Source organism: Gallinula chloropus, assembly GCF_964237585.1.
Source record: "Gallinula chloropus genome assembly, chromosome: Z".
NCBI classification, from domain to species: Eukaryota; Metazoa; Chordata; class Aves; order Gruiformes; family Rallidae; genus Gallinula; species Gallinula chloropus.
Window position 1 is genome coordinate 78,525,481 of NC_140089.1, and position 24,746 is coordinate 78,550,226.

Genomic DNA, 24,746 nt, shown 5'->3' on the forward strand with positions numbered 1-24,746 from the left:
GCAGGTTGCTCAGGACCGTGTCGAGGGGGCTTCTGAGGATGTGCCAGGACCAAGAGTCTCCACCAATTCTTGCCTGTGCTGTGCAGGTCGCTGTGCCTGAGGGCCCTGGGGCCACTTCTGCAGAGCTGCTTTGGCACTGCCCAGCTTTGGAGCACAGTGAGCTGGGGTGTGAAGGCAGCAGCATGGGGACCCAGCAGGGATACAATCACCTCCTCAGACCTACTGGCCACACTCTTTCTGAATCAAGCCAAGATGCCATTGGCCTTACTGGCCACCTGGTCACACTGCTGGCTCATATTCAGCCTGCAGTCACCCAACAACCCCAGGTCCTACTCTTCCTGACAGCTCTCCAGCCAATCTCCCCCAAGCCTGTAGCACTGCAGGGGGTTGTTATGTCCCATGTGCAGCACTCTACACTTGATGGTGTTAAACTTCAATCTGTTGGCCTCAGCCCATCGCTGCAGTCGTTCAGGTCTCTCCAGCGGCTCCAGGAATTTGGCAGGTGCAGGAGGTAAACCTGCCCCATTAGCCATAGGAAAACTCAAAGCATTGCTGGCTGGATATGGGCAGCCCTGACTGCACGTACCAGCAGAGAGCAAAAGCCCTGTGGATGTTGGGGCAGGAGCAGAGCAAGAACAAAAGGACACCCAACAGTGAGGCGATATCAGGCTGGTGTCGGCTGTTGCTGAGGGGGGACCTGAAGGATCAAGGATAGTAGATCAAGAGAGGTCCTTCTCCCCCTCAACACTGCACTGGTGAGGCCACATCTGGAATTGTGTGTCCAGTTCTGGGCCCTGAGTTCAAGAAGAACACAGAACTCCTTGAAAGAGCCCAGCTCAGGGCCACTAAGATGATGAAGGGAGTGGAACACCTTCCTTATGAGGAGAAGCTGAGGGAACTGGGCCTCTTTAGCCTGGAGGAGACTGAGGGGTGACCTTAATAATGTTTATAAATATTTAAAGTATGAGAGTCAGTATGATGAAGTCAGGCTGTTCTCAGTGATGGCAGCAATAGGATAAGGGGCAGCGGGTGCAGCTGGAGCAGTGGAAGTTCCATGTGAACATAAGGAGGAACTTTTTCACAGTGAGGGCTGGGACAGGCTGCCCAGAGAGGCTGTGGAGTCACCTCTGGAGACATTCAAACCCACCTGGATGCATTCCTGTGGGATTTAGTCTGCGCGATCCTGCTCTGGCAGGGGGTTGGACGCGATGATCTTTTAAGGTCCCTTCCAACTCCCATTAAAAAAGAAGGCATCCATCCAATGGAGAGATAAGGGGTGGCTGGGACAGCTGGCAAGCATGGCTTTCTAGGGGGGTGGCAGTGATGTGTGCTGGCTTCTGGTAAAGGAGTTGGTTTTGCTTTCTGTTTCTGCTCCCCTGCTAATGCAGCAGGCTGCTTCCATCATCTCCTGTTGAGGACTGTGATTCTTTAACATGCAGAAGAAAATGTAGCAGGCAGAGAATGTGCTGAAAGGACAGAAATGAAGCTTTACTCCCCAGATCCGTGTTTCCTGATGGCACTGTTTCCTTCCATGGGTCCTGCACATGGGTTGGGACAATCCTCATTATCAACTCAGGATGGGGCATTATGTGACAGAGAGCAGCCCTGTGGAAAAGGACTTGGGGGTGCTGGTGGATGAAAAACTGAGCATGAACCAACAGCACTCACAGCACTTGCAGCCCAGAAGGCCAACCAAATCCTGGGCTGCATCAAAAGAACTGTGGCCAGCAGACTGAGACAGGTGATTCTGCCCCTCTGCTCTGCTCTACTGAGACCCCACCTGGAATACAGTGTCCAGCTTTGGAGCCCTCAGCAAAAGAATAACATGGATCTCTTGTAGCAGGTCCAGAGGAGGCCACAAGGATGGTCATAGGGCTGCACCACCTCTCCTACGAAGACAGGCTGAGAGAGTTGGGCTTGTTCAGCCTGCAGGAGAGAAGGCTCTGGGGAGACTTAGAGCGGCCTTCAAGTACCTGAAGAGGCCTACGGAAAGGCTGGGGAATGTTAGAAATGACAAAGGTCCTAAAAACAGGACTTGAGGCAGACACTCTAGTGAAACAGTAATTTATTAAACATTCTTGCAAGAACGGGTGACCTAACAAAGTAGGCACACCTTTGGTCAGAGTTTGTAGCGCTTTTATAGCATATCCTTATTCAAAAATCATTAGGTTACCTCACACACCTATACATATTCATAACCTGTCCCACTTCATATTAAAATGAGTTCCAAGAAGTTACTTCCATCACCTCCTCCCCACTGCGCCTGCGCACTGCTGTTTGGTGGTGGTCGTTGAGGGTCGTGGGGATGAAGTCGGATGGCTCCTCTTCGTCACCGCAAGTAACCTTCTGTCTTGCGCAGACTCAGTTACCCCTTGACTCTGATCCAAACTACAAGTTTGGTTTCAGCAGGTTTTGTCTATCTTCAAGGACAACGGGGAGCTTGAACTAGTTACAATGAAATGCTTTGCCTGTATTTGTGACCAATTAGAGACAAGCAAGGAATTCATTGAACAGATAAGGAGGAGGGGGGCGGTGCTGGAACTTGTCAAAGAAGTCATTTTCTATCCACAGAGCACATAGTCCTTGAGTGTATATTTTACTTAAAATACGGTGTTAGACTCAAACTTATGTCCCAATTGATGTTTCTTCTTTCTCAGTGAGGCAGAGTCGTTCCAGCGAGGCATTGTTTATGGGAGGTCACCACTGTGGCACTTCATCCTGTTAGCAAGCCTTCCTTAACCCTTTACAAGCATCTTAATGCAGTATTTCAGCAATGTTGAAACGTAAGTCCACAGCTTTCCCACCCCATCACCCATTACTTAGCAAATTAAGCTTTAGATGGGTCTCCAGGCCTAGTCAAAACCAGCTAGAGTCATCTTTTTTGTCATGCGCCATCATCATGGCAGAAATACTGGGTTCACTGGATTTACACATGCGTGAGCTTCCTTTTCTAGTACTTTCTGTGGGGAGGTGGTGAGGGAAAACCGCGCCTGCGCGTTTCCCAAAGCACACAGTTAGGTGAACACGCAGTTGAGCAGCAGAGCCGTACAAAATGGCCGGCGTTAGAGAAGACGAGACCTCAAACCCCCTGCCTGAATCATGGGATGCATCTACAACTCCACGTGACGTGCGGAAAATAGACTCTATAACTCGAAAGTTATAAAGTAGGTATGTTTATTCAGCGCTGGGTGGACGGGGGATCTCTCCACCACAAGCGTGCACCCCTACACAGCAAGCCGTTCGTGTATTTATACAATCTAATAATGAATATTCATTTTACGCCTATACATATTAATTACCTGTACCCGCCTACCCTCGCCTCGTATGCTAATTAGTTTATCATCTTTCGCGCTTGCGCAGATCCTTCAAAAAATGAGGGGCCTGGGTCTCTGGTGGTCCGTGGGATGAAGGCCCCGAGTCTTCCTCACGATGTACTTTTCAACTTTCTTGCCTGGAACGCAAGAATCTTGCCAACCTGCAGTGTTCTTATCTGTTTGGACCAATTTATGTTCCTACAGGGAGACCTACGGATGTATTCCAGCTATCTGTTCCCTCATTAGCAAAGAGATAATTGTCATCTCTGTGATGGATGTTATCCTGTTCCCATTCTGCCTCCTGAAATTTTCCTACAGCTGTTCCCTACAAAATCTACCTCCTTGCAAGCCAGTTCCTGTGGGCCTCCTTATCTGTTTCTTCAAGCTACATAATTACATGACTTAAGTCTTGTGAGCTATTCTTTCTATTTCTATATGCCCCCCCCCACATCACACAAGTGGTAAATTTTCCTTTCTACAGCACTATAGCCAGGCAGCAGGGGCAATGTCCTTGCTATGGCTATAGTGGTATATTGTTCCCTTGCCATTAGACTTTCTGGTTGTCGCCTTCCGAACGAGTGCGATTCTACCCACCAGAACAACCAGACAGGTGGGTATTACTGAGACTAAAAGGTCTCTTCAAGCTCAGATAATTTAGAAAGAATCAAGATTTTCTTTTTCTGTTAATTGTTTTAATTCCAGGCAGACGACCCAGGCTTCTGCTGAAAATGATGTGGACATTTGGGAGCGGCGCTTTAAAATTCAATGTTATCTGTTGTCCGGACTTATTATTATTTTGATTATTTTTCTTATTGTGGCTGGTTTCTATTGTTGTTATAGTTGTGTACACCAATAAAGTTCAGTTTTGTTCAATCAACTGTGAGTTTCTATATATCCTAAATTCTTCTACAGAGAATACAATAACCCTTTTCAATTTGTAAAAGCAACATTTCCTAGCATTTTCCACAATTCCCCCCTTCTTTTCTTTATACTCACTGTTGCCTTTTGCATTTATTTTTTTTTTTTAAATCCTATTTTACATGAAGCTTCTTACCTGGCCAGCATTGCTTCATATTCTTTTTTTTTTTTTCTTGAGATTCTCTATTATCTGCTTCTTGCTCTTCTAGGAGAAGCATATTACAAGGTGATGGTCCCAGGGACATTTTCTTAGTTATTGCAGTTTCTATTAATCTCTGTATTAAACCCCTAACACAAGGGATTATACAACACCCTAATGCCCACTAATATTCCTACTACCACTGTCAGAGAAGTGAATATTGGTATCTGTAGCATTGGCAGTTTTGTTCAAAATTATTTCCAAACCTGCTTGCAAGCGAATTATGCAGTTCAGGTTGTAAATTGGTTCCCATGCCCCTTTTATCAATTCATTAGGATTCCATGTGGCCAGCCTGTAATGCTTTATTCTTTTAGGAGGCCACTCATTTTTTTTTTTTTTTCCCAATTTTGTGTTCCACCTATTTCAATCTCAACAGATCTTTTCTCTCATGCAACACCTTTATTTTCTTTAACAACACCTGACATTGACTTTCTTTGACCCCTTTTAAGCTTCCTTTTACACCTACTCTATACAAACATCGACATACTTTTGCCACCCAAATTAGGGGACGTGTGTAATGTCCATTTGCCAAACTTCTAGTGGGCCTGTGCCACGAGGACTCGCGCCAGGGACAAGGCCGCTAGCAAACTGTCGACAGTCCAGGCATGACTGTACAATCCAGCCACAGTTCCTTAAAAAAATTCCTTATATAATCTCTTATCTAAAATTCACTTTGATAATGCTCGTTTCACTCGGGTAACTACTCCTACCACATACAATTAATCACATACTATGTCTTTTCACTTTGCAAACACTTTTACATCCGCCTGTAACTCCAGCTGCTGAGTTGAGGCTCGTATTTCCTCTAATACCAATTCCTGTTATTTTCCATTTTCTTTGCTATGTAACCAGCCTTGTTCTCTGTTGGCTAAATCCGAGAATGCTGCAAACCAACCCATCAGACAAGCGACATTGCAAGATGTGAGTTGCTACATTTGACTCACCAAAAAAAAAAAGAATGATTCAAAACCTGCAGTAATCTGATTTCTAGCCTTAAATTCGTCAGGAACCTCTCAAGGAACTCCAATTGAGTCTATATATATATATTCTGTCATCAAAGGAGGTTACCAATATGCTCCTTTTGGCCCTGATCTCTTTTTCTCTAGAAGCCTTATCTTCTCAGAATGCCAGTGTGAATGGGATGGCCAATTGTACAATAGCACAAGTGCCTCTCCAGTTGGATGGGAGAATATTCCTCAGAACTTTTCCTCCACAATACCACCACAAGTCAGCTCTCGGAACCTGTAATGGTGAATAGTTCCCACCTTTATCATTTGTCACATTCAACGTTTTCTTATATCCTGAGGACTCCCCTCCAAATTGTGTAGCCACTCCGCCCTGTCGTGAGAGACAAGCCGTGTGGTTTCCAACTACACCTTTGAGAACAGGGGGTGTTTGAATGTCCTTCTTCAGCAAGGCTGGGAACAGCAGCGAAAGTGTTTTATAAGTATCATTTCCCCAGGCTGTTCTCTCCTGGTACAGTGCAATAATGCACTTCATTCCTGTGTGATCATTAGGCCATCCTAGGGGAAAAGGTACAACTTGTGGTTTAGGTCGACCTGAGGCACATGCATGGCAGTCACTCTTGTTTAAACTCTTTACAGTGTATTTTATCCATTCCACTCAGGCATTCATGTCTCCATATCCTGTTTCTACTTCAAATGTCTGTCTTAAATCCTCAATTCTAACTGCTTTCACTATTGTAGAATCATTGACAAGTCTTACTACCTTTGTCTTAGGTTTTTGTGTACTTTTCCACTCTTCATCTTTCTTTGAACTCCTATTTTCAAATTTTTCTACCATTATTCTGAATCTCCCTAATGGATCTTTCCCTGTGACCTCTATCCCTAGTCCATAGGATAGAGTGATAGTACCAATAGCATTACTGATAGTAATTATTATAGTATTACATGCCTTTTCTTGGCAATTGTGGGTAGCGTGTCCTTTAGAGATTGTAATTATCTCTTTTAGGTGTCCCCAATACAAACTTGTTCAATTTACATCTGCTGTCCATCCATTAACCTTAGTAGTTCACCAAACATTGCTCCAAGAGCGGCAAGGACCTATCCCATAAAGTGTCCAACCTTATACTGGTACAGGACACACATACTTTTCTGTACTGCTCAGTGCATTTTGGTTCTCTAGACACCCACAATTCAAAATCTGGCAAGCGTCAAACATGATACTCTGAAGTCTGGTCCCCTCTGGAATGCTGCATTATAAGTTCATTTGATTATTAAGGGGTTTTCTAGCATGAGCCAACACTCCTATTTTCATTATTGTGAAGTATAAGCACCATATTAACATTATTGTGAACATTTTCAACCCTTTTACCCCTCCCCAAACACAATAGGTAAATACTAGTATAATAAAAACTAAACAAAATCTCTACTTCAAAAACAATATTTCAAACAGTCTTTAAATTACTGTTTCTTCAGTTTGATGAGCAGAGGATTCTTGGTGGGCTGTATATACCAACGTTTGTCCTCAGAGGGGTGTTCTACCTGTCCTCTGAGCCAGATGTAATGAGTCCAACCCTTCCCAGGAGTTCTCACGGCAGTTTCTGTTGTCAGTAGAACCTGAAATGGGCCTTCCCATTCAGGCTGCAGCTTGGATTCTTTCCATGACTTGATCAGAACCCATTGTCCAGGTTGGATAGTACGGACTGCAAATCCCAATGGTGGAGTTTGTGCAAGGAGTCCTTTATTCCTGAGAAAGGATAAAGAAGAGGATATCCCCAGTATATAGTTCTTAAGAAAAGTGTTTGGTTTCAAACCTTGGGATTTTTCTTAAGCCTTTTGATATGCCTCCACCCATCTTGTTAGATGGTCAACCAATACCAGGAGATATTTCAACTTCCCGATGGGTGGCAATTCCATGAAATCTACTTGGATACTTTGAAAAGGTTTTCACCATTTCCCCATGTACCAGCTCCTTTCCTTTATTGCTAATTAACCCTCTTTCATCCCATATTTTTCCAAATGTTTGAATGACCCTAAAAGCACACCTTGAATCAGTATAAATCGTCCCTTCTGTCCCATTTAACAATTGTGATGCTTGATTTAAATCACATAATTCACATGTCTGGGCAGACCAATTGTTAAGTAATCTCCCCAAATTATTGACTGATTCTGGTTCCAGAGCCAATCTAAATTTTTACTCATGTCCACAGAGAGACCTGTTATAGCGATCCCTTGAGTAGGGGTATGTGGTAAAGGCAATCAGGTAATCACATGAGAAAAGTTAAGCATACGAGCAAAACCTTGTATCATTTCATAGATCAGACTGTCTGGTTCAGTGTGATTTCTAATCAGAGAACCATCAACATGTTCAAAAGCTCGAGGCTGTATATTCCATATACTAGATTTTTTTTTACAGCGATAGCCATGATGTAGCACTTCTTATTAAAACTTGAGTTACAAACAATCATTCCTATTGAAACAGACAGACAGACAGACAAAACTAAGACCAGAAAACCAAAACTCCCAGTCTGTGCTTCAGGTTTCAGTATTTCTTCAATTTCTTCCAGGTATGGTTCATATTTCAGACTATGAGGTCTCCACCCCATGTCTTCTCAGCTGTCCCTTTTCTTTCTCTTACTGGAGCAGTCCTGTGATTAAAAGAGAAGAGAACTGCACGAACATACATATGCTCGACAGTGAATTGGTTAGAAATCTGGTGTCATTCACCTTTTAGGAGATCATTTTTCTTCAATATTCTTGCCAGTGCACTATGGGCAATGGCAGGGGAGTGTTTGCATCCTTGATGAAGTTGGTTGAAGGTATATTGTACTCCCTCCCAAGTGAACACAGATTGATGTCTACCCTCCTCTCAAAGAGGAATTACCATGTTTAGCTTGCGTTTGGCCGACTGGCTCAGCAGTGTCAGCACCAGCAGCCGAGCGGCACCGTGTCACTGTTTGACTCCCTGCAGGCTGCTGCCACTGTCAGTAGTACCCTCCTGTCTGTTGTGCATACTGACCACACTGGAGCCTTATAGGGTGACTTGGCTCTGGCTGCAGTATCACAGGTTTCCAAATCTTTGATCACCTCTGTGATCCCCTCCTTAGCAGCAGATGGTAAAGGATATTGATTAACATTCCTTATTCTAGAAGGAGGTGACTTTAACAGCTTCCTTAAGTACTGGAACCTCACACAGTGGAGTTCCAAAGATCCACACTATTCCATTAGGTAGTTTCCAGACTTTGCTAGGACATCAAATTCTAGTATATTATTTCAGTACGGACCAATGACAACCTTTATCTTAGATATTGGGCTTTCCCCTGGAAACCAAACACACAGCACTAATTGGTCTGGTTTCAGGGACTCCAGTTACTCCTATTACATTTATTTATTTATTTATTTTCCTGGGTAGCAGTCAGTCCTAACCTTTTGGGTGATAACACTTATCTGAGCTCCCATATCAATTGTGAAATTTACAGGTCTGTGCTTGGGAGCAGCGACTAGCATAACATGTGGGTCAGTGTGCTGGTCAGGTCATTCTAAGGTGGATATTACACGAGTGGGTCAGCCTGAAATTCCACTCCCCCTTTCTTCCCTCCGTGCTCTCTAGTTTAAATCCATCAGGTCCTTCCTCAAGTCTAAGTAAGGACTGACTGACAGGCACAGGAGACTTTCCCCTCCTTTGTTTAGGTGGTATCAAAAAATTCTATAAACTTGCTAACTGGCCGCTCCACCAAATTTGCCAAAGTATGAACAATCTGTGAATTGCCTATTTAGGGCTGGGCGAGGTACACTTCATGCTAATGCCTTTCTCCACAGATCCTTGTGCTGAGGATTGGTTTGTCGAGGGGGGTGTGGATCCTTCTAAAAAAAAAGTGCCTGGCAAACCCAGCGCTGTGAATTTAAACCTTCCGCTAAACATCCCATCTTTGTGCCACCAATAACAATTTCTTGTAATAGTTCTCCCCCATGTTAAAAGAGGCTGTTGCTGCTGGTGGGGGTAGCGAGTGTTACGATCAATTGTTCGCAGAATCTTTTGCTTTGCACATAAATTTTCAAGGCTTCAGGGAGACCCCTAATCAGTGGTTTAAGGTGGACCGGATCTCCCGGAGCGGCAAGGGGAATGCCCTGCCTCCATGGCTCATACATGCTTGAATACACACAGCCTTTTTGCACTGATTCAGCCAGCTCAGATAATTCAGTGGAACCAGCAGTTTTTCACCCAATCCTGTCCCTGGGGTGAGGGACGAGACCAGTGCATCTTAAGAATATACATAACTTATATATATAAATATAACTTATCTATCCCCTCGACCAGGGAAGAGACATGAGTATAGATATTGGCTGCCTTAGGAGCAGCCATCCTATAATTACGCAGTTTACCTACAGACTTCACAGGGACAATACATACTGAGAGGGACACGCCTTAGTATCCAAATTTTCCCTGTTCACTCTCAGGAGGTCACATCGTAGTTACACAGTTTACGTTACGAAACTCAAAGGGCAACATCATACACAAACCACACTGTTCACAAAACAGGCAAAGACCCTTTCCTGCCCCTGATCAGGAGACCCGAAAGCTCTCAAACAGTCCTCCCATACACCACTGATTTTTCACTTTTCAAATCTCCACACACCACTCACTCAAGCTGTCCAGAACAAAAAAAAATTTCATCCCAATCAGACTGATCTTCCTCCCATTCATCACAGCAGAGATTGCTTCCAAATTGCACCACAACCTCCTGCTTACATACAGAACACACAAATAACGGTTTACACACACACACAGAAAAATCCTTTGATCCTTATACAGAGCACCAGAAAACGACTGGTTCAAAACTCATTTCACTTACACAAACAGTTTAAATCTGCCATTCACTTTGTCTCCAGCTGCTCTCCCTCCTTATGGAGACACAGCACTCGTCCCGCAGTCAGACTGCGTCTTGTTCACTGAAAAACTCTCACTCAAACCTCTCCTACAATACACGGTACCGGGCACAAAAACTTATTGCATGCACAAAGCCTAACAATGGTTATGAAAATCCCAATTATAACCATAACCACAACACTGTAAATTTCAATTCCCATGGACTGCAGAATGTTATAAGTGATAGCTATGCCACATTGCTTCTGCTAGCCCAAATAGCAAGAAGCCCAGACCACAAAAAGGGTCTCACGTATGCGCACAAACCTCCTTTACCAGATTCGAATCCACCCGTGGGGCGAGCACCAATGCTCTTTACCTCGCGTAGAACATCTCCTCCCGACTTACAGGTATCCCCAACAAGACATGTCTTTCCATCCTCCCTAAGGGACTGTATGGAGGAAGGTTTCCCAGGGGTTCTCTCCCCAACCCCTATTTTCTTTTAAAGCCGGCTATCCTTACTTCCCATTCGGTCCCTTGGAGACGTTAACAACAAATCTGCCTTTTTATTTGACCTTCTCTGGCCACTTCCCTCACAAAAAGGCAGAACCGCGGGTCCAGGCCCCGCATTCACTTTGTACTTAACTGTGTGTCTCACACACACACACACGTCTCCCCGAATGTCCCGACCACCAAGGTAATACTTTACGTCCGATTTTCTTACCTTGGTCCGTGCACGGAGTTACCTGGTCATTGCAGCGGTGCCTACTATACTCCCCACTGGTTCACTAGGTCTACCTTTAAAATTGATCTCGGGATCAAGTCAGTCCACCGCTGGAACTCCCGTCGACGATATACGAGACCATTGAAATCAATGGGACGCGTCTCCCCGTCCTTCGGCGCCAGGAGCTCCACACGGCGATGATGTTGATCCCGGACGAACCCCCAAATTGTTAGAAATGACAAAGATCCTAAAAACAGGACTTGAGGCAGACACTCTAGTGAAACAGTAATTTATTAAACATTCTTGCAAGAACGGGTGACCTAACAAAGTAGGCACACCTTTGGTCAGAGTTTGTAGCGCTTTTATAGCATATCCTTATTCAAAAATCATTAGGTTACCTCACACACCTATACATATTCATAACCTGTCCCACTTCATATTAAAATGAGTTCCAAGAAGTTACTTCCATCACCTCCTCCCCACTGCGCCTGCGCACTGCTGTTTGGTGGTGGTCGTTGAGGGTCGTGGGGATGAAGTCGGATGGCTCCTCTTCGTCACCGCAAGTAACCTTCTGTCTTGCGCAGACTCAGTTACCCCTTGACTCTGATCCAAACTACAAGTTTGGTTTCAGCAGGTTTTGTCTATCTTCAAGGAAACGGGGAGCTTGAACTAGTTACAATGAAATGCTTTGCCTGTATTTGTGACCAATTAGAGACAAGCAAGGAATTCATTGAACAGATAAGGAGGAGGAGGGGCGGTGCTGGAACTTGTCAAAGAAGTCATTTTCTATCCACAGAGCACATAGTCCTCGAGTGTGTATTTTACTTAAAATACGGTGTTAGACTCAAACTTATGTCCCAATTGATGTTTCTTCTTTATCAGTGAGGCAGAGTCCTTCAAGCGAGGCATTGTTTATGGGAGGTCACCACTGTGGCACTTCATCCTGTTAGCAAGTCTTCCTTAACCCTTTACAAGCATCTTAATGCAGTATTTCAGCAATGTTGAAACATAAGTCCACAGCTTTCCCACCCCATCACCCATTACTTAGCAAATTAAGCTTTAGATGGGTCTCCAGGCCTAGTCAAAACCGGCTGGAGTCATCTTTTTTGTCATGCGCCATCATCATGGCAGAAATACTGGGTTCACTGGATTTACACATGCGTGAGCTTCCTTTTCTAGTACTTTCTGTGGGGAGGTGGTGAGGGAAAACCGCGCCTGCGCGTTTCCCAAAGCACACAGTTAGGTGAACACGCAGTTGAGCAGCAGAGCCGTACAAAATGGCCGGCGTTAGAGAAGACGAGACCTCAAACCCCCTGCCTGAATCCCGGGATGCGTCTACAACTCCACGAGTGGTAAATTTTCCTTGCTACAGCACTATAGCCAGGCAGCAGGGGCAATGTCCTTGCTATGGCTATAGTGGTATATTGTTCCCTTGCCATTAGACTTTCTGGTTGTCGCCTTCCGAATGAGTGCGATTCTACCCACCAGAACAACCAGACAGGTGGGTATTACTGAGACTAAAAGGTCTCTTCAAGCTCAGATAATTTAGAAAGAATCAAGATTTTCTTTTTCTGTTAATTGTTTTAATTCCAGGCAGACGACCCAGGCTTCTGCTGAAAATGATGTGGACATTTGGGAGCGGCGCTTTAAAATTCAATGTTATCTGTTGTCCGGACTTATTATTATTTTGATTATTTTTCTTATTGTGGCTGGTTTCTATTGTTGTTATAGTTGTGTACACCAATAAAGTTCAGTTTTGTTCAATCAACTGTGAGTTTCTATATATCCTAAATTCTTCTACAGAGAATACAATAACCCTTTTCAATTTGTAAAAGCAACATTTCCTAGCATTTTCCACAGGAAGGACTGTCTGTAAGGGCATGGAGAGATATGATGAGGGGCACTGGTTTTAAACTAGAGCAGGGCAGGTTTAGATTAGACATTAGGAAGTTCTTCACTCTGAGGGTTGTGAGACACTGGTACGGTTCCTTAGAGAGGTGGTGGAGGCCCTGAGAAGGTCCCTGATGCATCCAGGTCTGAGAGTGTCATGTTGGAGCCCAGCTCGTTTCTCCACAGGCCTTGCAGGTCACACTGGGCACCAGGAGTTATTCTGGTGACACGAGCAGTGCTCAGCCCTGAACAAAACCTCCCACCCCGTATCTCCCCCAACTCCCCCCTTCCCAACTCCTCCCACATGCATGGGCAGTGGGACACATGCCCCATGTGTTTGGGGATGGCACGGCCCCTCCACATGGCAGCTGGGACCGGTGGCATGGGCACCGGCTGGATCAGCCCCTCAAGCCTCCATGGCAGGGCCGTGCAGAGCTGGGAGTGCTGGGTGCACACAGCATGGCGTGACACAGTGAAAGCCCAGGCAAATGTGAGGAGAGAGGGGGCACACACTGCATTTTGGGGACAGTGACAGCAGAGCCCATGGGATGCTAGACCACAGCTCTGAGCCACAACACAACAGGAGCCAAGAAGAAGTTTGCAGAAAGAATTCAAAACTTTATTGAGAGAAGCAGGTGGTGGGACAGGAGGCGGGGGCAGCGCCCTGGCCAGGACCCCTGTGTTTCACCCTCACTGCTTCTGTGAGCGCAGGCGTTTGAATTCATTGGTGCCGACCCTGCAGGGACACAGAGGGAGGAGATGTAAGGGTAGGAAAAGGACTCGTGCACACGGCAAGTGCACCCTCCCACTCCCCAGCAGCACCCCACTCCCCAGCAGCATTTGCACCTTGGTGGGACCCCTGGGGAACCATGCACAAGTACCCCCACCCTCAGTCACCCCCACACTGGCAGCAGCTCTGCTGGGCACTGAGCACCACAGGGTGCAAGAGCCCTGACCCTCGGGGATGCACAGGGGACTCATGCAGGGCAGGGGCAGGGTGCTCACATGGTGGCTTTCCAGTCATCCTGGATGTCGCCCACAAATGACCGCAGGAGCCACATGGTTTTCAGAACTTCTTCTCCATTGCTGTTCACAAAGCACTGGCCCGTGAAGACGGTGATGGAATCTGGGGATGGGCAGGAGGTGGAGGTGAGTGTGGCCGGGGCTGACAGGTCAGCACCAACCTGTGACCCTACAGCCAGCACCAGCGCAGGGGGACATTAGATCTGTGCTGTCCCTGCCCTTTGGGGACAGCCACAATGGGGGAAGCAGGCACGAGCTGTCAGGGGGCTGCGGGGGAGGCTGGGGGCGGGGGCTGGGGGGGTGGGGCATGTATCACATGGAGGTGAACAGAAAATAGCGGGTTTCAGCCCCCAGTGCATCCTCTGTGCCCTGGGACTGAGAGGTGACACCTGCCTGGGGTCAAGGATGGGGAAGCATCAGAGACACCGCAGGGGATGGTGGGGGAGTGCTGGGGACCAGGGAGCACCAGGGATGATGCAGGGGAAGGCAGGGGGTCATGAGGGATACTGTGGGGAAGGGCAGGAGAGCATCAGGGGCACCACAGGGAGGGCAGGGGAGCTCTGGGGACACTGCTGGGAGGACAGCGGAACTCTGGAGACACTGCAGGGAGCCTGGAAAAGGAGAAGCACCTGAAAAGCTCCAGTTGACGGTGAAACCAAAGGTGGGCTGTCTCTTCTGGTTCGTGCGGTGCTGGGAGCCCTGCAGTGGTGACTTCTTGATCTCGTTGTTGGTGGCAGTCACGGCTGTGTGATAGGAGCCAGAGAATTCGCCATTCCCGTTCACCTCCCCAATGGTCATGTTGGAGCCCAGGTCGTTGGTCCAGCGCCCGGTCAGCACACACTGGAGCAAAGGGGACTCAGAGTTGGTGCCACAGCACAGCCCAGGCGTGGGCAGGGTGGCAGGAGCAGGTACCCCCAGGAGCTGCAGCCCCTCTGCCCTAAGCATCCCAACCCTGCAGTTACCTTTCTTGCAGTGAGGCTGGAAGCCACCGCAGCCAGGCTGAGCACCAGGAGGAAAGTAGCCGCTTGCACCATCTCTGCAGCAGGCAGGCAGCTGGTGTACCCAGGGATGTGCTCCTTGCAGGACTCCTGACTGGGCGCTTTCTCTCTTGCCTTTTTATTGCTGCCCAGGCTGTGGGTGGCAGGTCTGGCCAGAGCATTAAGCAATCTTGGTGTTTCCGATTCTGAAGTTTCTGGGTGGTTACAGTCAGATATTCCCAGAAATGCTTGACAGAACTCTTCCTCCTTGCACATATTTACCTGGCACCTCACGGGGACACCCTGGCTCCTGCAGGTCAGTGACTATCAGGATGGATGTTTAGCCAGGGGAAGCTCTCCTCAGGGCCCTGTTATCCTTTCTGACACCCTTTTGGCACCCCCCTGCTGTGCCTGGGCGTACAGAGGTGCCAATCAGTCTCAACTCCAGTGTAGCCCAGGATCAAGTGCAGCACACAGCACCACTCCTTACCAAATTCCTCCTGTAAACCCACCCATCACTGGGGTCTTTTTGCAGCTTCACTGGATCCCTGCCCCTCCACCACTCCCCCCTGCCCCTCCCCAAGCATCGCTGAAGCAGCCACCAATCCCACTAACAAAGCACCTTGCCTAGGGCGACCGTGAAGGTCTGCTGCTGTTTTTACAGACTAGCTTTTGTTGGAAGGAAATCAATTTTTTTATGAATAACAAACATTCCCCAAATATCTTGCATGTCATGTTTTAGTGCAGACAAAAATCTGTATTTATGCAGGGATTCTTAAGTAACTTCAAGTATGACCTTATGTAATTCCCCTTACGTTATGGTTGTTGCTGGATGGGGAGGCTGAAGGGGATCAGTTCACAATATCTTTTCTCATTGATTCCTCAATGATTTTCAATGCAGCCTTCAAAAACATGTCTTGTTTAATTCCCCTTGTCTTCACAGCAAGAGTTGATGGAGCTGTTTCCCAGAAAACACTGATTTTCTTGAAATGGAGACAAGGCAGCTCTCTGCAACTTCTCTGAGATATTTCCAAATTTTTGTTTTCCCTTTAATCTCACATTTGTGCCCTGCTTTCTCCCCACAGTAAAATTCATTCCTACCCACGGTGGAGAACATTGTGGTTCTGCAGTCAGCCTCTCAACACCTCCCTCTCCTCTCTGCAGGAGCCCTCTGCACCCCTGCCAGCAAGAGCTCCGCTGCCCTTGGGAAATTCCCGGCCCGGTGTTTGTTTCCCACTTAGAAATTGTCCGCACAAAGAGGTATGCTCTCACACACAGCTACTGTTTGTTTTGGCTGGGGTTTTTTTTGGCAGGAGGGTGCCTCCTGGAGCGTGGCTGAGCTCGGTTGGTCTAGGTTAGCTGCAGGGGGCAGTAGTGGCAGCCGTCACCCCCTTGATGTCACCCCCTTGCTGTCACCCCCGTGCTGTCACCCCCTTGCTGTCACCCCCTTGCTGTCACCCCTTGAGGGAGGTCGTGCAGGGAGCCCATGGTCAGTAGGGTGCACAGGGGTGGGGGTGCGGTTCAGCTCCAGACGGCAGCTCAGCAGCACGTGTCTGCTGGCTCACTTGCCTTCCCCTGGTGCCGTGGGGTGGAGGATGCAGAGACAAAGGCAAAGCTCCTGGTTTGGGATTGGGACACTTTGCTGGGACAGCCAAGGAAGGGGGAAACAACCACAACAGGACCTATAACATGCAAAGTGAGTGATACACAGTGCAGTCTGCTCAGCCAGGGACCAACCAGACACCCAGCCCATGCAGGAGCTACACTGTCTCTCCCTGACTAACCCCTTTCCATGGTGAGCGTGATGTGGTATGGCATGGAGCGAGTACCCCCTTTGGCTAGTTTGGGTCACCTGGCTGTGCCCCCTCCCAGCTTCTGGTGAGAATTAATTCTATCCCAGCCAAACCCAGGATGTTATCCCTTATTGTATACCATCTGTGTCGTGCCCAGATGGTACAGAAAGTTCCAATTAATTGCCACCATTTTCCCTGGTTTTGAGATACCGTTCCCTTAGTCTGTGGGACATCCCTCAGAACTGAGTTCATGTGGTCTGGGACTTTGGGCTCTCTCTGTCACAACAGCCACCCAGGGCAGAGAGGACCTCTCCCAGATCAAGAGAGGTCCTTCCCCACCTTGACACTGCCCTGGTGAGGCCACACCTGGAACAGTGTTTCCAGTTCTGGGCCCTGAGTTCAAGAACACAGAACTCCTTGAAAGTGCCCATCACAGGGCCACTAAGATGATGAAGGGAGTGGAACACCTTCCTTATGAGGAGAAGCTGAGGGAGCTGGGTCTCTTTAGCCTGGAGGAGACTGAGGGGTGACCTTACTAATGTTTATAAATATGTAAAGGACAAGAGTCAGGAGGATGGAGCCAGGCTCATCTCAGTGATGGCAGCAATAGGATAAGGGGCAGCGGGTGCAGCTGGAGCAGAGGAAGTTCCATGTGAACATAAGGAGGAACTTCTTCACAGTGAGGGCTGGGACAGGCTGCCCAGAGAGGCTGTGGAGTCACCTCTGGAGACATTCAAACCCACCTGGATGCATTCCTGTGGGATTTAGTCTGCGTGATCCTGCTCTGGCAGGGGGTTGGATGCGATGATCTTTCAAGGTCCCTTCCAACTCCCATTAAAAAAGAAGGCATCCATCCAATGGAGAGATAAGGGGTGGCTGGGACAGCTGGCAAGCACGGCTTCTAGGGGGGTGGCAGTGATGTGTGCTGGCTTCTGGTAAAGGTGTTGGTTTTGCTTTCTGTTTCTGCTCCCCTGCTAATGCAGCAGGCTGCTTCCATCATCTCCTGTTGAGGACTGTGATTCTTTAACATGCAGAAGAAAATGTAGCAGGCAGAGAATGTGCTGAAAGGACAGAAATGAAGCTTTACTCCCCAGATCCATGTTTCCTGATGGCACTGTTTCCTTCAGTGGGCTTATCCTACCAGGGCTCCCAGCCTCATCCTCCCACTCCCACTTTAAGACTCTAGGCTCACTGTCCATTTGGAGAAGGGTTTGGTGCTGGTGACAGCCACAGCGGGCTGTCACAGTTTGGGGAGGGTGACCATGAGAATGAGTGCCGGGTGCTCAGAGCATTGCTGAGGATGCAAGTGTGCATCCAGTGCCAAGGATGCAGTTGGCATGGGGCTGAACTGAGGGGCTGCGTGTGCAAGTCAGGAGTGAGGATAAGGATGCAGGAGTTCATGATGAGGATGCCCGTGTAAGGATGAGGTTGCAGAGGTGAGGATGAGGATGCAGAGATAAGGACAGAGATGTGGGGAAGGCACTTCTGTGCCTGGGAGGACTATGGAACAGGTCATCCTAGGACAGGGAGGACAGGGAGGTGATTTGTGACAGCCAGCATGACTTCACCAGTCCTGTCTGACCAACCCAATGGCTTTCTACAATGGAGTGCCTGCATCAGTTGACAAAGGAAGAGCAATGGATGTCGTATGTCTGGACTTTTGCAAGGCCTTTGACACAGTCCCCCACAACATCCTTCTCTCCACGTTGAAGAAATACGGATTTGATGGGTGGACTATCCAGTGAGTAAGAAATTGTCTGGATGGTCACATCCAGAGGGTGGTGGTCAACAGCATGATGTCCAGATGGAGAGGAGTGACAAGTGGTATCCCTCAGCAGCCCATACTGGGACCAGTGTTGTTTAATATCTTCATCAATGAAGACAGTGGGATTGAGAGCACCCTCAGACCATAGCAGATGACACCAAGCTGAGTGGTGTGGTTGACACACCAGAGGGATGGGATGTGCTCCAAAGGGACCTAGACCAGTTAGAGAGGTGGGCCTGGGCAAACATCAATGAAGTCAACAAGAACAAGTGCAAGGTCCTGCACATGGGTTGGGACAATCCTCATTATCAACTCAGGATGGGGCATTATGTGACAGAGAGCAGCCCTGTGGAAAAGGACTTGGGGGTGCTGGTGGATGAAAAACTGGGCATGAACCAACAGCACTCACAGTACTCGTAGCCCAGAAGGCCAACCAAATCCTGGGCTGCATCAAAAGAACTGTGGCCAGCAGACTGAGACAGGTGATTCTGCCCCTCTGCTCTGCTCTACTGAGACCTCACCTGGAATACAGTGTCCAGCTTTGGAGCTCTCAGCACAAGAATAACATGGATCTCTTGTAGCAGGTCCAGAGGAGGCCACAAGGATGGTCATAGGGCTGCACCACCTCTCCTACGAAGACAGGCTGAGAGAGTTGGGCTTGTTCAGCCTGCAGGAGAGAAGACTCTGGGGAGACTTAGAGCGGCCTTCAAGTACCTGAAGAGGCCTACGGAAAGGCTGGGGAAGGACTGTCTGTAAGGGCATGGAGAGATATGATGAGGGGCACTGGTTTTAAACTAGAGCAGGGCAGGTTTAGATGAGACATTAGGAAGTTCTTCACTCTGAGGGTTGTGAGACATGGGTACAGTTGCTTAGAGAGGTGGTGGAGGCCCTGAGAAGGTCCCTGATGCATCCAGGTCTGAGAGTGTCATGTTGGAGCACAGCTCGTTTCTCCACAGGCCTTGCAGGTCACACTGGGCACCAGGAGTTATTCTGGTGACACGAGCAGTGCTCAGCCCTGAACAAAACCTCCCACCCCGTATCTCCCCCAACTCCCCCCTTCCCAACTCCTCCCACATGCATGGGCAGTGGGACACATGCCCCATGTGTTTGGGGATGGCACGGCCCCTCCACATGGCAGCTGGGACCGGTGGCATGGGCACCGGCTGGATCAGCCCCTCAAGCCTCCATGGCAGGGCCGTGCAGAGCTGGGAGTGCTGGGTGCCACACAGCATGGCGTGACACAGTGAAAGCCCAGGCAAATGTGGGGAGAGAGGGGGCACACACTGCATTTTGGGGACAGTGGCAGCAGAGCCCATGGGATGCCGGGCCACAGCTCTGAGCCACAACACAACAGGAGCCAAGAAGAAGTTTGCAGAAAGAATTCAAAACTTTATTGAGAGAAGCAGGTGGTGGGACAGGAGGCGGGGGCAGCGCCCTGGCCAGGACCCCTGTGTTTCACCCTCACTCCCTCTGTGAGCGCAGGCGTTTGAATTCATTGGTGCCGACCCTGCAGGGACACAGAGGGAGGAGATGTAAGGGTAGGAAAAGGACTCGTGCACACGGCAAGTGCACCCTCCCACTCCCCAGCAGCACCCCACTCCCCAGCAGCATTTGCACCTTGGTGGGACCCCTGGGGAACCATGCACAAGTACCCCCACCCTCAGTCACCCCCACACTGGCAGCAGCTCTGCTGGGCACTGAGCACCACAGGGTGCAAGAGCCCTGACCCTCGGAGATGCACAGGGGACTCATGCAGGGCAGGGGCAGGGTGCTCACATGGTGGCTTTCCAGTCATCCTGGATGTCGCCCACAAATGACCGCAGGAGCCACATGGTTTTCAGAACTTCTTCTCCATTGCTGTTCACAAAGCACTGGCCCGTGAAGACGGTGATGGAATCTGGGGATGGGCAGGAGGTGGAGGTGAGTGTGGCCGGGGCTGACAGGTCAGCACCAACCCGTGGCCCTACAGCCAGCACCAGCGCAGGGGGACAGTAGATCTGTGCTGTCCCTGCCCGTTGGGGACAGCTACAATGGGGGAAGCAGGCACGAGGTGTCAGGGGGCTGGGGGGGGGGAGCGTATTACATGGAGGTGAACAGAAAATAGCAGGTTTCAGCCCCCAGTGCATCCTCTGTGCCCTGGGACTGAGAGGTGACACCTGCCTGGGGTCAAGGATGGGGAAGCGTCAGAGACACCGCAGGGGATGGTGGGGGAGTGCTGGGGACCAGGGAGCACCAGGGACGCTGCAGGGGAAGGCAGGGGGTCATGAGGGATACTGCGGGGAAGGGCAGGAGAGCATCAGGGGCACCACAGGGAGGGCAGGGGAGCTCTGGGGACACTGCTGGGAGGACAGCGGAACTCCTGGGACACTGCAGGGAGCATGGAAAAGGAGAAGCACCTGAAAAGCTCCAGTTGACGGTGAAGCCGAAGGTGGGCTGTCTCTTCTGGTTCGTGCGGTGCTGGGAGCCCTGCAGTGGTGACTTCTTGATCTCGTTGTTGGTGGCAGTCACGGCTGTGTGATAGGAGCCAGAGAATTCGCCATTCCCGTTCACCTCCCCAATGGTCATGTTGGAGCCCAGGTCGTTGGTCCAGCGCCCGGTCAGCACACACTGGAGCAAAGGGGACTCAGAGTTGGTGCCACAGCACAGCCCAGGCGTGGGCAGGGGGACAGGAGCAGGTACCCCCAGGAGCTGCAGCCCCTCTGCCCTAAGCATCCCAACCCTGCAGTTACCTTTCTTGCAGTGAGGCTGGAAGCCACCGCAGCCAGGCTGAGCACCAGGAGGAAAGCAGCCACTCGCACCATCTCTGCAGCAGGCAGGCAGCTGGTGTACCCAGGGATGTGCTCCTTGCAGGACTCCTGACTGGGCGCTTTCTCTCTTGCCTTTTTATTGCTGCCCAGGCTGTGGGTGGCAGGTCTGGCCAGAGCATTAAGCAATCTGGGTGTTTCCGATTCTGAAGTTTCTGGGTGGTTACAGTCAGATATTCCCAGAAATGCTTGACAGAACTCTTCCTCCTTGCACATATTTACCTGGCACCTCACGGGGACACCCTGGCTCCTGCAGGTCAGTGACTATCAGGATGGATGTTTAGCCAGGGGAAACTCTCCTCAGGGGCCTGTTATCCTTTCTGACACCCTTTTGGCACCCCCTTGCTGTGCCTGGGTGTACAGAGGTGCCAGTCAGTCTCAACTCCAGTGTAGCCCAGGATCAAGTGCAGCACACAGCACCACTCCTTACCAAATTCCTCCTGTAAACCCACCCATCACTGGGGTCTTTTTGCAGCTTCGCTGTATCCCTGCCCCTCCACCACTCCCCCCTGCCCCTCCCCAAGCATCGCTGAAGCAGCCACCGATCCCACTAACAAAGCACCTTGCCTAGGGCGACCGTGAAGGTCTGCTGCTGTTTTTACAGACTAGCTTTTGTTGGAAGGAAATTAATTTTTTTATGAATAACAAACATTCCCCAAATATCTTGCATGTCATGTTTTAGTGCAGACAAAAATCTGTATTTATGCAGGGATTCTTAAGTAACTTCAAGTATGACCTTATGTAATTCCCCTTACGTTATGGTTGTTGCTGGATGGGGAGGCTGAAGGGGATCAGTTCACAATATCTTTTCTCATTGATTCCTCAATGATTTTCAATGCAGCCTTCAAAAACATGTCTTGTTTAATTCCCCTTGTCTTCACAGCAAGAGTTGATGGAGCTGTTTCCCAGAAAACACTGATTTTCTTGAAATGGAGACAAGGCAGCTCTCTGCAACTTCTCTGAGATATTTCCAAATTTTTGTTTTCCCTTTAATCTCACATTTGTGCCCTGCTTTCTCCCCACAGTAAAATTCATTCCTACCCACGGTGGAGAACATTGTGGTTCTGCGGTCAGCCTCTCAACACCTCCCTCTCCTCTCTGCAGGAGCCCTCTGCACCCCTGCCAGCAAGAGCTCCGCTGCCCTTGGGAAATTCCCGGCCCGGTGTTTGTTTCCCACTTAGAAATTGTCCGCACAAAGAGGTATGCTCTCACACACAGCTACTGTTTGTTTTGGCTGGGGTTTTTTTTGGCAGGAGGGTGCCTCCTGGAGCGTGGCTGAGCTCGGTTGGTCTAGGTTAGCTGCAGGGGGCAGTAGTGGCAGCCGTCACCCCCTTGATGTCACCCCCATGCTGTCACCCCCTTGCTGTCACCCCCTTGCTGTCACCCCTTGAGGGAGGTCGTGCAGGGAGCCCATGGTCACTCGTGTGCACAGGGGTGGGGGTGCGGTTCAGCTCCAGACGGCGGCTCAGCAGCACGTGTCTGCTGGCTCACTTGCCTTCCCCTGGTGCCGTGGGGTGGAGGATGCAGAGACAAAGGCAAAGCTCCTGGTTTGGGATTGGGACACTTTGCTGGGACAGCCAAGGAAGGGGGAAACAACCACAACAGGACCTATAACATGCAAAGTGAGTGATACACAGTGCAGTCTGCTCAGCCAGGGACCAACCAGACACCCAGCCCATGCGGGAGCTACACTGTCTCTCCCTGACTAGCCCCTTTCCATGGTGAGCGTGATGTGGTATGGCATGGAGTGAGTACCCCCTCTGGCTAGTTTGGGTCACCTGGCTGTGCCCCCTCCCAGCTTCTGGTGAGAATTAATTCTATCCCAGACAAACCCAGGATGTTATCCATCCCTTATTATATACCATCTGTGTTGTGCCCAGATGGTACAGAAACTTCCAATTAATTGCCACCATTTTCCCTGGTTTTGAGATACCGTTCCCTTAGTCTGTGGGACATCCCTCAGAACTGAGTTCATGTGGTCTGGGACTTTGGGCTCTCTCTGTCACAACAGCCACCCAGGGCAGAGAGGACCTCTCCCAGATCAAGAGAGGTCCTTCCCCACCTCGACTCTGCCCTGGTGAGGCCACACCTGGAACAGTGTATCCAGTTCTGGACCCTGAGTTCAAGAAGAACACAGATCTCCTTGAAAGAGCCCAGCTCAGGGCCACTAAGATGATGAAGGGAGTGGAACACCTTCCTTATGAGGAGAAGCTGAGGGAGCTGGGTCTCTTTAGCCTGGAGGAGACTGAGGGGTGACCTCACTAATGTTTATAAATATATAAAGGACGAGAGTCAGGAGGATGGAGCCAGGCTGTTCTCAGTGATGGCAGCAATAGGATAAGGGGCAGTGGGTGCAAGCTGGAGCAGAGGAAGTTCCATGTGAACATAAGGAGGAACTTTTTCACAGTGAGGGCTGGGACAGGCTGCCCAGAGAGGCTGTGGAGTCACCTCTGGAGACATTCAAACCCACCTGGATGCATTCCTGTGGGATTTAGTCTGCGTGATCCTGCTCTGGCAGAGGGTTGGATGCGATGATCTTTCAAGGTCCCTTCCAACTCCCATTAAAAAAGAAGGCATCCATCCAATGGAGAGATAAGGGGTGGCTGGGACAGCTGGCAAGCACGGCTTCTAGGGGGGTGGCAGTGATGTGTGCTGGCTTCTGGTAAAGGTGTTGGGTTTGCTTTCTGTTTCTGCTCCCCTGCTAATGCAGCAGGCTGCTTCCATCATCTCCTGTTGAGGACTGCGATTCTTTAACGTGCAGAAGAAAATGTAACAGGCAGAGAATGTGCTGAAAGGACAGAAATGAAGCTTTACTCCCCAGATCCATGTTTCCTGATGGCACTGTTTCCTTCAGTGGGCTTATCCTACCAGGGCTCCCAGCCTCATCCTCCCACTCCCACTTTAAGACTCTAGGCTCACTGTCCATTTGGAGAAGGGTTTGGTGCTGGTGACAGCCACAGCGGGCTGTCACAGTTTGGGGAGGGTGATCATGAGAATGAGTGCCGGGTGCTCAGAGCATTGCTGAGGATGCAAGTGTGCATCCAGTGCCAAGGATGCAGTTGGCATGGGGCTGAACTGAGGGGCTGCGTGTGCAAGTCAGGAGTGAGGATAAGGATGCAGGAGTTCATGATGAGGATGCCCGTGTAAGGATGAGGTTGCAGAGGTGAGGATGAGGATGCAGAGATAAGGACAGAGATGTGGGGAAGGCACTTCTGTGCCTGGGAGGACTATGGAACAGGTCATCCTAGGACAGGAAGGACAGGGAGGTGATTTGTGACAGCCAGCATGACTTCACCGGTCCTGTCTGACCAACCCAATGGCTTTCTACAATGGAGTGCCTGCATCAGTTGACAAAGGAAGAGCAATGGATGTCGTATGTCTGGACTTTTGCAAGGCCTTTGACACAGTCCCCCACAACATCCTTCTCTCCACGTTGAAGAAATACGGATTTGATGGGTGGACTATCCAGTGAGTAAGAAATTGTCTGGATGGTCACATCCAGAGGGTGGTGGT

The 24,746-nt window shown here is 49.4% G+C and overlaps 2 protein-coding genes across 2 annotated transcripts; both read right to left on the reverse strand.

The window, feature by feature from the left end:
* Positions 1 to 13,468: 13,468 nt before the first annotated feature.
* LOC311203331 (avidin-like) lies at positions 13,469 to 14,974 on the reverse strand. Its single transcript, XM_084277992.1, has 4 exons — positions 14,857 to 14,974; positions 14,524 to 14,734; positions 13,877 to 13,997; positions 13,469 to 13,607 (listed from the first exon to the last, which is right to left on the reverse strand). Exons 1-4 carry the CDS (start codon positions 14,926 to 14,928, stop codon positions 13,562 to 13,564), a joined length of 450 nt encoding a protein of 149 aa, XP_084134118.1. The 5' UTR covers positions 14,929 to 14,974; the 3' UTR covers positions 13,469 to 13,561.
* A 4,823-nt stretch (positions 14,975 to 19,797) lies between these two features.
* Positions 19,798 to 21,297, reverse strand: LOC311203330 (avidin-like). The gene is made up of 4 exons (XM_084277991.1): positions 21,159 to 21,297; positions 20,826 to 21,036; positions 20,206 to 20,326; positions 19,798 to 19,936 (listed from the first exon to the last, which is right to left on the reverse strand). The coding sequence occupies exons 1-4, from the start codon at positions 21,228 to 21,230 to the stop codon at positions 19,891 to 19,893; spliced, it is 450 nt and encodes a 149-aa protein (XP_084134117.1). The 5' UTR covers positions 21,231 to 21,297; the 3' UTR covers positions 19,798 to 19,890.
* Positions 21,298 to 24,746: the final 3,449 nt, after the last annotated feature.

Bases quoted from the DNA above. Each gene is read 5' to 3' on its own strand.
- LOC311203331 (XM_084277992.1), bottom strand. From the start codon at position 14,928: ATGGTGCAAGCGGCTACTTTCCTCCTGGTGCTCAGCCTGGCTGCGGTG. The intron at 13,998-14,523 runs GTGCTTCTCCTT...GCCCATCCCCAG, and splicing joins CGTCAACTGGAGCTTTTCAG to ATTCCATCACCGTCTTCACG. The intron at 13,608-13,876 runs GTGAGCACCCTG...GTGTCCCTGCAG, and splicing joins GATGACTGGAAAGCCACCAT to GGTCGGCACCAATGAATTCA.
- LOC311203330 (XM_084277991.1), bottom strand. From the start codon at position 21,230: ATGGTGCGAGTGGCTGCTTTCCTCCTGGTGCTCAGCCTGGCTGCGGTG. The intron at 21,037-21,158 runs GTAACTGCAGGG...CCTTTGCTCCAG, and splicing joins CCAGCCTCACTGCAAGAAAG to TGTGTGCTGACCGGGCGCTG. The intron at 20,327-20,825 runs GTGCTTCTCCTT...GCCCATCCCCAG, and splicing joins CGTCAACTGGAGCTTTTCAG to ATTCCATCACCGTCTTCACG.